The following is a 13507-nucleotide window of genomic DNA, read 5'->3' as shown; positions in this document are numbered from 1 at the left end:
GATATATGGATTTGTGTTAAGCTTTATGCAAATGATATTAGTTTCAAAGCTATAAAGTTAGGGGGGAAAGAAAACAATTTGGATTGAGCCAAAACAAGTAAGCCGAAATTTCAGTGAGCAAATTAGAAAAATTGAAAGTACAGTGAGTAAAATAAGAGAGCGTAAAGTTAAGTGAGGAATGGTGTAGTTTACCCTTCTTTTTAACATTTTTGCAGCATTAATCTAGGTAGGGTGAGTGTTTAATCAAGTCGAATTTAGTCAAAAAATTTTGAGTTAGTTGAGTTGATGTTTTTTACTTTACAACTCGAAATTGACTTGAAATTTTTTCGAATCGAGTTTAAAATTCGGGTCGAGTCAAATTTTTGTTTAAATTTAATTATACATATTTATTATATTATGATATTATCTGATTATAATTTAAATGAATTTTTTATAACCATATATAATACATAAATATTTCTTCATATTTTTTTTATATGTAATATAAAATATATCATAAAAATTTGAGTTATTTAAGTTACATTTTATAACTCGTTAACTTTAAATTTTTTCAAGTTGGGTTGAGTTTATGAAATTACAACTCGAAGTTAATTCGAGTCTAATTTTTTAAAGTAGAGTCGATAAAATTAATTTTTCTAATCGAATTGAGTTTTGTTTACCCTTAAATCTGGGGTAACTACAAGGTAGTATGTGTTTACTTGTTCAGATATAACTCTTAACTAATGGCACTGAACGCTTATGCCCCTGACATTTATGATTCTCGAACTTAAAACCTTAAAGAATAACTATAATTTTTTTTTGGTTCAGATATAACCCTTAACTAATGACACTAAACGTTTATGCCCCTGACATTTAAGATACTCGAATTTAAAACCTTAAAGAATAATTATAATTCTTTTTCAACCGAAGTCGATTGATTCGTGTAAATAATCATTATTTTTAAATTTATAATTTGTTTGTATCATTGTTGGTTTTGGTTTGAAATTGTTTCGGTTCTTCTATTATTTAAATTTAACCACCCCTCAGTTGTGGTGGGGTGCGGTTGAGCCGCTGAATGGCTGTTCTCCTCCTTTCCCACGGTGGTTGACCACGTGTTCAATGTGTCCTTGCTTGATGGTTTAGGTTTTGTCTGGGACACGGTGTTTGATTGTCTTTGGCCTCCCTTGCGTTACTTCCGTTCGCTGTTTGTTGTGACCACCTATCGTACGAGAACGAAATATTTGTCTCTCAAAGGAAATGTTTCACGTTCAAATACATGAAAAAGTGATCATTTAAAGGGTAAATTATATGTTTGGTATCTAAACTACTTATTTGTCTTTTTTAATACCTAAACTTTTAATTATTTTAAAATTATACTTAAAGTTTAGTTTTTGTTTCATTTTAATACCTCCATTCAAATTTTAACGTTAAGTTTTGAAATTTTTGAAAGTTTAGGTACTAAAATGGATCAAAAATGATAGTTTAGGTACTAAACATGTTAAATTTTAAACAGTGGAGTACTAAAATAAAACAAAAACTAAATATTATATATAATTTTGAGGAAAAAAAATCTTAAGTATTAAAGTACGATATAAGCCTTTACGTATTCCAAATCATAATATTTTTTAGGACTAATAGAGTGTGATATAAGCCTTTACGTATTCCAAATCATAATATTCTAAAATCTCAAGTATTAAAGTATGACATAATATAAAGTTTGAATGTTAAATTAAAGGCTTAATATAAAAAATAAGTGATTAAATTATATCACTTTTTCTAAATAGGTGCCTAAACTATTTTTTGACTCATCCAGCTGTCTAACGTTACAAACGTTACCCATTTAGGTGTCAGACCGTCAAAGGTGTTAATTTCTCCCGTTAAGAGATATTTGTCATAATTTGGTATTTTGAAATTTATTTTTAAAAATATTATGATACTTATAAAAAAAAAACTAACTTTTTTTATATTATAAAACAACCCAAAATATCAAATCCTTAATCTGTCATCGCCGCCCTTTCTGGCAACGACCACCACCACCGACGTAGTCTATGTCATCCTCTTACTCATACGCCGTCGTAGCTTCCGTTGATTGGCCGTCAAAATTGCATGAGATCGTGATTTTCATCCTAGGGTTCGTGAGGTATAAAACATTGATTCGTCGTCGATTGACCATCGACCGGTCACGATTTTATGGGGGTTTTGGTCGCTGGGGGGAGGGGAGGTCAGGTGGAGCTTCGTTGACGGCAAAAGGCGATAGCCGACGTGAGTTTAGGAGTTGAAGTGAAGGTTTTCAAAATTTAATTTGTGTTTTTTTAAATATATAATTTATTTTTAAAATTTTAAATAACAATTTAAAATTACCAGATTATATCACGTGTCACTTAACGTGAAAATTAACACTGTTGATGGCCCCGATGCCTAAATGGGTAATGTTTGTAACGTAAGGTACCAGGATGAGTCAAAAAATAGTTTAGACACCTATTTGAAAAAATAGGTATGGTTTGGACATTTATTTTGGTATAAAGCCTAAATTAAATATATTAAAAAATCTCAAATGTTAATTGGGATAAAATATGAAATATAAATACTAAATTAGATTAAAAAACCTTTCAAGTACCAAATTGAGATAAAATGTTAAGTTAGGATACCATTTTTGTACAACATTTAAAGAATCTAATCACGATTTAAATAGTTAAAATGCATGTCACGGGGCAAAATCATATCAAATCAAACCCAGATTCCCATTTGCATTTGACTTGGCCCACCGCATTTCGTCCACACACGTCAAAATCGGTCATAAATAGCATCTCTTTCTATTTTCTGGGTAGTTATGTCCTACTAGGATGGGCATAGTACTCTAAATTCACAAGTTTCGATTAGATTTAAAAAATAATAATTTTAAGGTTGGGTCGAGTTAAGTATTTTTAATGCTATGTTCTGGTCAGGTCGAGTTTATATTTAGGGTGAAAAATATTTGATCTGACCCGGAAATTGTAATTTTACCTTATATACGTAGAAATAATTGCAATAATATAATACATCTATATATTATTTTCTTTCAATTAAATCTCTATATAAAAATATTTTTTTAATAAAAATATTATTTTAAGTCGGATCGAATGGAATGTGTATATTTTCGGGCCGGGTTCGGGTCGGGTGGAAGGTGTATATTTTTCGGGTCGGCTGGATAAAAAATTCAACCCGACCTGACCCATGCTCATCCTTATGTCCTACGAAAGCCTAATTTAAGGTTGAGAATCAACAGAAAATGGATGCAACCGAAAATGTTATAAAAATCATAATATTTTCGGTTGGACGAAACTTAAAATATTAACTTTTTAGGTTGAACCGAAAATGTTCTGCAGAAAGTAACATTTTAGGTGCCAATCGAAAATGTTATAAAAAAAGGTTTTCAACCGAAAAATGCTAAGAAAATTTTAACATTTTAGGTTGCACCCAATCGAAAATAATATGATTTTTATGACATTTTCGATTGCATATTTTCTCGACCTTAAATTAGGATGCCTTTCTTTATACTCTCTCTTATTTTCTTTATAAAAAAATTAGATTTTTCACTAATTTTGGTTGGTTTTCATTTTTAATTTTTTTATGTAAATAAAAATACTTTTAAATTTTATAAGATAATTGGATCATTCAATGTAATTTGTTGGATCACTTGTTTTTTTTTTATCTTAATTCATTTATTATTATGTGTGAAGCTTCAGATTCTACTCTAATTATTGTTCAAGTCTGATTGGCCTAATTAATTATTGTTTACTACTATAATTAATTAGTTAACTACGTGATTAATCACTTATATTTGTGTTTTCTCTAATTTTTTCTCATTGATTTAAAAAAAACACAATATATGATCTTTTTCGTTTTTATTTAATTAAGATGTGGCCACCACGAGTTAACCGTCGTTAATAACAATTAAATATTTTGGTTTAATCACACATTTGGTCCCTGTTATTTATATATTCTCTCAATTTATTCATACTTTTAATAAATTAAAATAAATTTAATCCTCTAATCGAATGATACCACATGTCACCATTCGATTGAAGGATTAATTTTATTTTAATTTATTATATTTATTTTCACCAATCAAAGGGTGACATGTGTCACCCTCTGGTCGAAAGAAAATAAAGCAAAGCAAATTGAGGCCAGAGTAGGATTAAATTGAAAGAATATGTAAATAACATGTATCAAATGTGATTATACCAAAATATCATATCACCTATTCTGTTAACCGTTAACCCGTGGTGACCACATCTTAATTAAATGAAAACGGAAGTGACCATATCTTAATTAAATGAAAACGAAATTATCATAATATTATATTTTTTAAAAATTAGTGAGAGAAAGTGAATAAAACAGAAACATAAGTGATCTATGATGTAGTTAACCCATAATTAATTTTGGAAATGAGAGGGTTGGAGTAGGGGTGAGTGTTCGATCAAGTCGAGTCGAGTAAAAAAATTTCGAGTTATTTGAGTTGACGAGTCTTATTTTACAACTCGGAGTTGACTTGATAATTTTTTGAGTCGAGTCGAGTCAAATTTTTGAGTTTATATTTAAATTTAATTGCAAATATTTACAATATTATGACATTATTTGATTCCAATTTAAATGGTATTTACAATCATATACAATACATATGTATTTTTTTATATTTTTTTCATATGTGATTTACATATGTCATACAAAGGCAGGAGAGTCGATTCAAATTTGAAAATTAATATACTAATTACTAAAAATTTTGAGTTATTCGAATTGTATTTTACAACTTGATTTGAACTTGAAATTTTTTCGAGTCGAGTTTATAAAATTAAAACTCGGAGTATATTCAAGTCAAATTTTTTCAAATCGAGTCGAGTTGAAAAAATTAATTTTTAGAATAAGTCTAGTTTTTCTACTACCGACCGTCCACTTTTAAGTCTATAAATGCCCTCGTATAACCCTTTTCTTTCTAGCCATAAATTATTGTCATAATATCCACAATTTACACCCATTGTTGTCCTTCTGCTTCATCACCCCCATAGTTCCACACCATGTTGTGTTATTACATCATTTTGATACTAAACCACTTGAAATTAGCCTGTAACTTGTTGCTCAACCATTGCTTCTTCCCCGGCACTTACACCGTGCAGCCATTTCCGCCGCTTCCCGCCGTTCATGTCGATCGACTCGCCGTCGTCCGATTTCATGGCTGCGGCACCGACCCAGACGAAGCCGAGGAAGTTACCTGTGCCGTCTGCCTATGCGAAATCGAAGAAGACGATGAGATGAGAGAGTTGAGGTGTAACCATCTTTTCCACAAGGTTTGCTTGGATAGATGGCTTGGTTATAGCTGTTCATCGACTTGTCCCGTTTGTCGTACGTTGTCAACTCCGGCTAAGCTAGTTGCCGGCGCTGAAGTGCTGGTGTTTGACGGTTTCGATTTTCACTCCGACCACCGCCGCGATAACTGGTGGCTGCGCTAAGCTTAGCTGAAACTTACACTTGAAAATTCCTCCGTTAGCTTTTAGTCGGAGGAGTTCTATCAGCACTAGGATGCCTGGATTATATATGGGTAAAATACATCCAAATCATTTAATTGTTAATTTGATTATGAATGGGTATTTTATCTCTAGAAGTTGTAATTTAGTCCCTCAATTAAAATATTTATTACAAATAGATTATTCCATCGTTAAAATAGAAACACTTTTAATATGACTTAATCAGCAGTAAATTTAAAAATATATTTTTTATGACGAACACACATACATTAATAATATAAATTTTTCGTATAGAGAGTACACAAATAAAATTTCTGGTTGGACACAACTAATAAAAGTAACTAATTGAAGAAAATTTAGATTTCAAGATGAACACATTCCCTTTTGTTTTGCCTTCATTTTGATCACTCGTCGTTAAAAAAATAAGACTTAAGAGTTATTTTTGATCTTATGGTATTTTCACATCAATTTAGACATCGAAATTATTTAATTACACCAATATTTAAAATATTTACTATTGTTTAAGGGTTTAGGTTATTATTTATGTTTTAGGGTTTATAATCAATGAGTAGAAGTTATGGTTTAGAGTTTAAAGTTAAAGGTTAAAAGTTTAAGATGATGCAATTAAATAACTTCAATGGTTAAATTGATGCAAAAATATCACAGGGTGAAAATTATAAACCGTATCTACTATATGAATAAAAGTAACCCTTAAGTTAAAAAATAACGGTGATGTTGTTGTGCCACCATAAGATAATGACATATCATCACTAAAAAAAATAAAAATATCACGTTAGCAGTTATGTTAATTTTTTTTACAGTGAATGACAAAAATGAAACCAAAACGTAACATTATGTATTATTTTAAAAAAATAGTTATATGATAAAACGAAATAAATTTATCAAATTATAACATGTGTCAGATCATTAAAATCGAGATACCTAAATAAAATTCCCTTTTAACTAGCATTTCTGTTTTTTGACTTTCATTTTCCTCCTTTTTAAGTAATATAAAGACTCCGTTTTTATTTTCCCTACGTTACTGCTTCGTTCATTTGAAAGGCGGGATAGAACAAACAAACTAAAGAAAGGGGAAAAAAACCTGTTGCTTTATTTTGCATTAGTAGATACAATGCCATACTAATTCTAGAATTAAATTCTCTCGTTTGATCTCCGTTTCTAATAGGTATACAAATACCCATCTTCCCCCCCCCCTTTTGTTCTACGTTCATTGATGATCTTCAATGTTTTTTGATCGATAGTAACCTATATTTTCATAATCTGCACTTTCTGTAATGACTATCGGTTTAAAAAGCAAATCATTTTGGTAAAAATATCAACTTGAAGGGTTTTTAAAAATCTTTTATCTTAATTTCCTTGTTGGGTTTTCTTGTTTTTCTTGTTTTGAGACGTTTTCATTTACACCCAATTGTTTGCTCACTGAAATCATATACATTTTTAAGTTTCAATTTTTGCAGGTCTCAGTGATTTTGTTAACAAGGAAGAATGGGGTATATAGGGGCACATGGCATGACAGCTTTGCATAGATACAAATACAGTGGAGTGGATCACTCTTACCTTGCTAAATATGTATTGCAACCCTTTTGGAACCGCTTTGTTACCTTCTTCCCTCTTTGGATGCCGTAAGTTGCTTCATACATGCAGTTGGGTTTTACATCTGTGTGACAGTTTAAGTTTTGAAGACCATATCATGTGCTTCAATGGGGGTTTTTAAGCATTTTGGTGATGTTTTCTGGCACTAATGAGTTTATGTATGTTTGTATATGTGCATGTTTCCGGCTTGGCATTTCCACCAGACCAAACATGGTATGCAATTCTTACTACTACTACTGAATTGTGATTTTCACTGTACATGCATGCGTGCACATGCGTGTATTACCTGTCTTATTTGATTACTAATTTGTTTATGCTTTTGTTTCTTAAGATAACACTTACAGGGTTTATGTTCTTGGTTATATCTGCACTACTTGGATTTGTGAGTGGGGAACTCTCTGTCCTTATTTTCTTCAATGTTTTATTTATTTTGATTTCTGATTCGGAGTTGAGCCCCTGTTCTTTAATCTTTCTTTTCCAGTTCATGTTAACCGACTGATGTTCAGTTCAAAGGAGATGAGAAAGTGTTTTCTTTATTCTGTAGCTTCCAACCATTTCATTTTGTGTGGTTGGTTGAATGTTATTTATACTCGAATAGATTGAACTGAACAAAATATGACTTGGGTATGCTGATTTAACCTTCAAGAACCATAGATTTTGCATTGTGTGTAAATGACATTTAAACAATGAGAAAGGTATTGGTGTCACTTGAATAAGTTGATTTAGCCTGCAAGATTCAAGAACCATAGATTCTCTTTCTTTTTTTTCTCACGCAATTGCATTTTAGTATAGAAATAAATTTCATTTCTTCGAAGCAGTTTCTGTAATTAACACACAACTGGTGTTGCCCTGCTTATCTGTGAAAATCTGTTTAATTTATGATGTAGTTTTCACAGATAAATGTATAGTTCAGGAAACATTTTGGTTGTGTGTATGATGGTGTCTTTGAAGGCTTGGGAGAATGGTATATATTCTTTTGCCATTATCTTTCCATTCACTTTTCGATTTGTATTACTGTTCAAGGTTTATTCCCCTCGCTTGGATACACCCCCACCGAGATGGGTTCATCTTGCGCATGGATTGCTTCTATTTTTATATCAGGTTTATACCTCCACCTTGCTGGAATTTTTTTTAAAATTCTCTGTATTCCATTGTTGTGTTCTGGAAGGGAATGAGCATGAATGTAATTACCTTGCCAGACTTTTGATGCTGTTGACGGGAAACAAGCTAGACGAACAAACTCCTCGAGTCCGCTTGGAGAACTTTTCGACCATGGTAATTTCGCGTATCATCTATTTCCCCTCCTTTGCTATTTATATTAGCACAAAATCTGATGGGATAATTACTTTCAACGGTCCTGGCATATTGCAGGGTGTGATGCACTCGCATGTGCGGTATGTATTTTAACTTGTATCACATGACAACGGTTTATAGAATTCTTCACATTATACAATATTGGTTCTATTTACAGTTTGAAACCATGGCCTTTGGGAGCACTGCCATGTGTGGAGCTGGCAGTTTCTGGTTCTGGGCAATTTCAGCTATACCGTTTTACAGTGCTACATGGGAGCAGTGAGTAATCAAATTGTATTTTGCTTTTGCTTTTTGTTTTCTTTCTGTGAAATCCTTCCATACACTGCAGTTATTCAATTACTTTGGTTTATTCCATAAATGTGTTATAAATTTTGTTTTCTAGGAAATCACTTCATCAAGGTTCTATTATTGTTGCTGATAATTCTGTTGTGGTTCATTTCTCTGCAGCTATTTCTCCAATTCACTTATCCTTCCTGTTGTCAACGGGCCGACTGAGGGTCTTGCACTGATATATTCATTGCACTTTATGACAACAATCGTTGGTATAGTTCCTTACTTGATGTTACACGCGCTTTGGCAGCCTCTACTACGAAACCTTTATTTTACTTGTGTTCCACGCTTCAAAATTTGAACTTATTCTGATTTTTTTAATCATTTATAATTGCTTTATCTTTTTCCCTGCAAGGTGCCCAGTGGTGGGCTCAGCCATTTAGGCAGTCCCTACCATTCTTCAGTTGGACTCCTTTCGTCACCGGTAAGTTCTTTGCTTAAAAAAATGGGATAATACTTTTCTCCCAATCGCAACAGTATCACGTGGTTCCTCTATTAGTCGACATCGGTTGTACTGCACAAATACCTTAAATGCAATATACGAGTGATTTTAGATTCTATCATGAGATTGCTTCACGCTTGACTTCCTTGATATGTGATTGCCACCATATGCTATGTTTGTTCTTCTTTCAGTGCCATATCTTGGTGTTGCCCCTGTTTCAGCAGTGTTCTTATTCTACAATCTAGTGCTACATATCCGTCGATTTCAGAGTATCTTATTCTCTTTTTTTTCTTTAGAACTTCCAACGTACAAAGGGGCCGTATATCTGTTGTTACCATTTGCTGTTTTACCTACAGTGTTTTGCAAGTAAGCAGTTATCTACACTCTTGTAGTTTTATACTAGTGCTTTGTATTACTTATGCTTTGACCTTTTGCGGATAATTGTCCACTTTAGCCAGTCCGATGTTAGAGCCGAAGCTTCACGTGATTACATAAGCTAATTGCATCGCCATCGTCAATTCCCCTTTTATTTTCACCTCATAGCTGCCTAGGCTCATTGAATTGCAGAGGCCAAGTTTTCTATCAGTCCAGCATTCTTTATTTTGTTCATAGTAATGTAATGTATAGGTAAGATTCTCTTATGCTCTTGTATGGTTTCTATTGCAGTATACGCAACGTCCATAAGGTCGTGAAGGCAAGAAAAGGAAGCATGTTATCAGCTTTAGCAATGGTAATTCCAAACTTTTATCCGTTTCTTTCTTCCTTATACGTATGCTTAAACGATTAATGTGTTATATGTTCTTTCTCGTCAGCTTTATCCTTTTGTTGTACTCATGGCTGGAGTGCTCATTTGGTAATTTGAGTCTGTCCTCTTTTCTCTTATAGCAATGTCAACCTTTATTTTTCTTCTTCTTTTTGATCGTAAATCGACTTTATTCCGTTTTCTTTCTTACTTTGAAGGGATCATCTATCGCCCTCCGATGTAATGCGAAATTATCCGCATTTAGTTATACTGGGTACTGGACTTGCATTCGGATTCCTTGTGGTAAAAGCTTGCTTGATTATTCTGTCATATGTACTCTTTGAGATTGTCATTGGTATCTTAGAAGTGAAAATGGTTTCGACAGGGACGGATGATTTTGGCTCACCTATGCGATGAACCAAAGGGATTAAAAACCAACATGTGCATGGTAAGTAGCATTCTTGATTTTACTACATTTTGATCGATTTGGTTACGAAAAACGGTCGATTGCACTATATTTGTTTGCAGTCACTCTTGTATCTTCCATTGGCGATTGCAAATGCTCTTACAGCTAGATTAAACGAGGGGTATGTGTGTCGGATTGCGGTTTCTAACCAGAATTATCGCAGCTTTTAGCTGTTGTTTCCGAAGAACGAAAAATGCTGATGTTGTTTTTTTCTCCATCGTTTTATAGTGTTCCGTTGGTCGATGAGTTCATTGTTCTTCTCGGTTACTGTTTATTCACAGGTATGGCAGCTACCTTATATTAACCTTATAGTGTCCCTGTTCTGGTCTCGAGATCGAGATCATGTCTTTCGATGTTCCTTCGATACATTGATAAGCTTGTTATGTTTTTCCGAACAGGATCACTTTACTTTCACTTCGCCACATCGGTTATACGCGAAATTACGACGGCCTTGGGAATTTACTGCTTCAGGTTAGGAATGTTGTGCATGGAACTTCAATGTGTTTCGGGTCCATTTCTGCAAGAAAGATTCAGTTGTTTCTGACCATTCATCTCTTGCTTAAAATGACAGGATAACTCGGAAGGAAGCTTAAACACGATTTATCTATAACATTAGGATAAAGTATACAAATGGACCCTCGACTATAGGATATTGATTTGTTGAGTCCACTGGATATTAAAAGTTACAAAATAATCTCTCAACTATAGAATGTTTATGTCATGAATGACATTCGAATTTACAAATAATATGGATTTGGATAATGGATGTTCATGTGTTTATATACTACATTTATAATGGATAATGCATGTATCTATGCATGCTTCATTGCCAGTGCATGTATCTATGCATACTTCATTGACAATGCATGTATCTATGCATGCATAGTCATGAACATAAACTACAGCAATCTGCTCAGTAATGTTACAGTGATATGCATTTGGATGCTCAACTGTTCGAGATTTCGAAAGAAAGACATAAATTAGTAACTTGTGCTCTATTAACAGACGAATCATTTATTAATTTTGAATGAATAAAATTTCTGCTTGAGCCGAGGCTCGTCTAAACCTCAACAGCTCGATTAACATATTCAGTCTTCCGTCCATGACATATACGCAAGGTGAGATACTCATCGTCTCGAGCGCTGGCGAATTCGCGAGAAGAAATTTGATGAACTCCATCTCATGAGGCACACCGGACATATCCGTCATCTTCACAAGTTTTAGTTGTTTGAATGTGCAATCCGAAGGGCGTTCATCATCCCAGAAGTCCAAATCGGGTGCATCTATAGCAACTAATGCGTTCGAGGAACCCTAAAACGAAACAATAAGACCTCAAATAGAAACATAAATCAACAGCAACCACCAATGAAAATATAAGACCGTAACACTCACCGAAATTTGAAGTTCCCTCAAATTAGGAGAGTTGGTAATCAAGCGAAGAACAACGAGTATTTCCTTCATATCTTCGAAACTTACTTGATTCAATTCAACTACCTTCAGATGTACATATGTAATAGGAAGTCTTCCAAGGTCGTCGCCTATGCTCAAATACTTCAAAAGACAGAAAATTTAACAGACAGTACCCTTGTAACATATATAAACTAGATAAACTTTAACAAGCCAAAAGTAGAAATCCGACATAGTTTTACCTTTGTAAAGTATATATGCCCGATGAGCCTCTCAAGACGAGGCACACTGCCAAGAAACCTGTTAAAGTTGCAGCTTGAGCTTTGTTCAAAGTGCTCAGCTATGTCATCGGTCATATACATAGCAACCGACATTGCAACTAAAAGTGGGGTATTTTCGAGACAAATATCTTTGAATTCACCTTCAAGACACAAATACTTGAGATTCGGAGCACGGATAGTAAGCGCTAGACTATCAAAGTACGACAATGCTAAGCTGTCGAGAAGAGGGCAACTAGATATAAGACTTTCAATTGCCTCAGGGGAAACCAAAACCTGGTGAAGATTAAGACTCTTCAAGTACAAGAACCCTTTAAAACTAGGTGGCGGGTCGAATTCGCAACGGAAAAGATCCAGACGGGTCAGCTTTTTACAGTTAAAAAGACAAGAAGGAACCCTAAACCACTCTCCTTCTCCCAATTCAAGAACCAACTCCTTGATGTCATTCCTCGAAAGGAAAAGTAACCATTGATCGATATCCGGGCAGGACTGCAAGTGCAAAGTCGTAAGCTGGAACTTATGAATCGGCCCTTGGTGCAGAAAAAGAGTCCGAGTGATGAACTTAACAAGACTATCCTCGACTTTACATCGATCATTCGATAAAATCACACACTTTTCATCAAACACAAGTTGGGTAAGCGTTGCCCATTTATACCTCCATCTACTCGATAAAATGCTAGTTCTAACAGCATCACGAATCGGTAAACGCGTGAGGATACTTTCTACAATGCTCTGAGGCAAATCACTAATCAAATCCGGAGCCAAAACATCACCCATCTGCATAATTTTAATTCTATATATCATTCAATTGTTAAAGGTCGAAACTTTCCGTACAAACTAATAGCAGCATAATCCGTAAGCTTTGATGAAAGATTTCTGGGTAATTTAGGGTTCTAAAAAATGGGGTTTTCTCATAAATTCCATCAGTGGAGAAGAAACATATCATAAGAGACGGATCAAGCAAAATAGAGAGAGAAGACTAACCAAGGATAAAATGGGGAACCCAGAGACAAGTTATGGCTTCTTCTTCATATCTGTCATCAGATCACACTGCAGCCAAAAACAAAGGAAGAGCCTTGATCTTGATAGTTAAAGGTTGGAACGTTTATTTCATTTACGTATTGAGTTTTTGAGTTAGAGGCGGTGGCCCATTTAGACTATGATAGACAGGGGTGTGTAAAAATATCCGACCTGGTTGATTTGATTCGTCGATCTGAACATTAAAATTTCGGGTAATTTTTTTAAAAAAATTACACGATCGGGTTAGGTACCCGGTCCGATATTTACCGGGTCGGGTCCAGGTCATAAAATTGTGTTTTTCCGGGTAACTGGGTACCCGATTAGTTTTTATTTTTTTATTATATATAATATAATGAATTATTAGATTTTGTATTTCGAACTTTTAAATTTTATGTTCGGATGTTGGAGTATGTA

The 13507-nt window shown here is 33.8% G+C and overlaps 3 protein-coding genes across 4 annotated transcripts; 2 read left to right on the top strand and 1 right to left on the bottom strand.

Annotated features, from left to right (window-relative positions):
- The first annotated feature begins 5033 nt into the window (after positions 1 to 5033).
- On the top strand, positions 5034 to 5465 carry LOC120197148 (RING-H2 finger protein ATL46-like). The gene has a single exon (XM_039198754.1). It carries the CDS (start codon positions 5034 to 5036, stop codon positions 5463 to 5465), a length of 432 nt encoding a protein of 143 aa, XP_039054685.1.
- A 1343-nt stretch (positions 5466 to 6808) lies between these two features.
- Positions 6809 to 10981, top strand: LOC120197147 (choline/ethanolaminephosphotransferase 1-like). Its single transcript, XM_039198753.1, has 18 exons — positions 6809 to 7123; positions 7298 to 7307; positions 7426 to 7476; positions 8118 to 8195; positions 8294 to 8369; positions 8466 to 8488; positions 8566 to 8666; positions 8856 to 8950; positions 9094 to 9162; positions 9477 to 9546; positions 9847 to 9910; positions 9993 to 10033; positions 10141 to 10225; positions 10308 to 10370; positions 10451 to 10509; positions 10617 to 10669; positions 10787 to 10859; positions 10960 to 10981. Exons 1-18 carry the CDS (start codon positions 6987 to 6989, stop codon positions 10979 to 10981), a joined length of 1170 nt encoding a protein of 389 aa, XP_039054684.1. The 5' UTR covers positions 6809 to 6986.
- Positions 10982 to 11294: 313 nt separating this feature from the next.
- Positions 11295 to 13203, bottom strand: LOC120197245 (F-box/FBD/LRR-repeat protein At1g13570-like). 2 transcript variants are annotated; one of them, XM_039198840.1, is made up of 5 exons: positions 13058 to 13203; positions 12038 to 12850; positions 11781 to 11939; positions 11400 to 11699; positions 11295 to 11368 (listed from the first exon to the last, which is right to left on the bottom strand). In XM_039198840.1, exons 2-4 carry the CDS (start codon positions 12848 to 12850, stop codon positions 11406 to 11408), a joined length of 1266 nt encoding a protein of 421 aa, XP_039054771.1. In that variant the 5' UTR covers positions 13058 to 13203; the 3' UTR covers positions 11295 to 11368; positions 11400 to 11405. The 2 variants fall into 2 exon arrangements, with proteins under 2 accessions (XP_039054771.1, XP_039054773.1); XM_039198842.1 differs by lacking the exon at positions 11295 to 11368 and having other exon boundaries at positions 11538 to 11680.
- Positions 13204 to 13507: the final 304 nt, after the last annotated feature.

The sequence above is a fragment of the Hibiscus syriacus genome, unplaced genomic scaffold, assembly GCF_006381635.1.
Source record: "Hibiscus syriacus cultivar Baekdansim isolate YM2019G1 unplaced genomic scaffold, ASM638163v2 tig00117047_pilon, whole genome shotgun sequence".
Lineage (NCBI taxonomy): Eukaryota > Viridiplantae > Streptophyta > Magnoliopsida > Malvales > Malvaceae > Hibiscus > Hibiscus syriacus.
The sequence above is the reverse complement of the archived record's forward strand: the minus strand, read 5'-3'. Positions and strand labels throughout refer to the sequence as shown.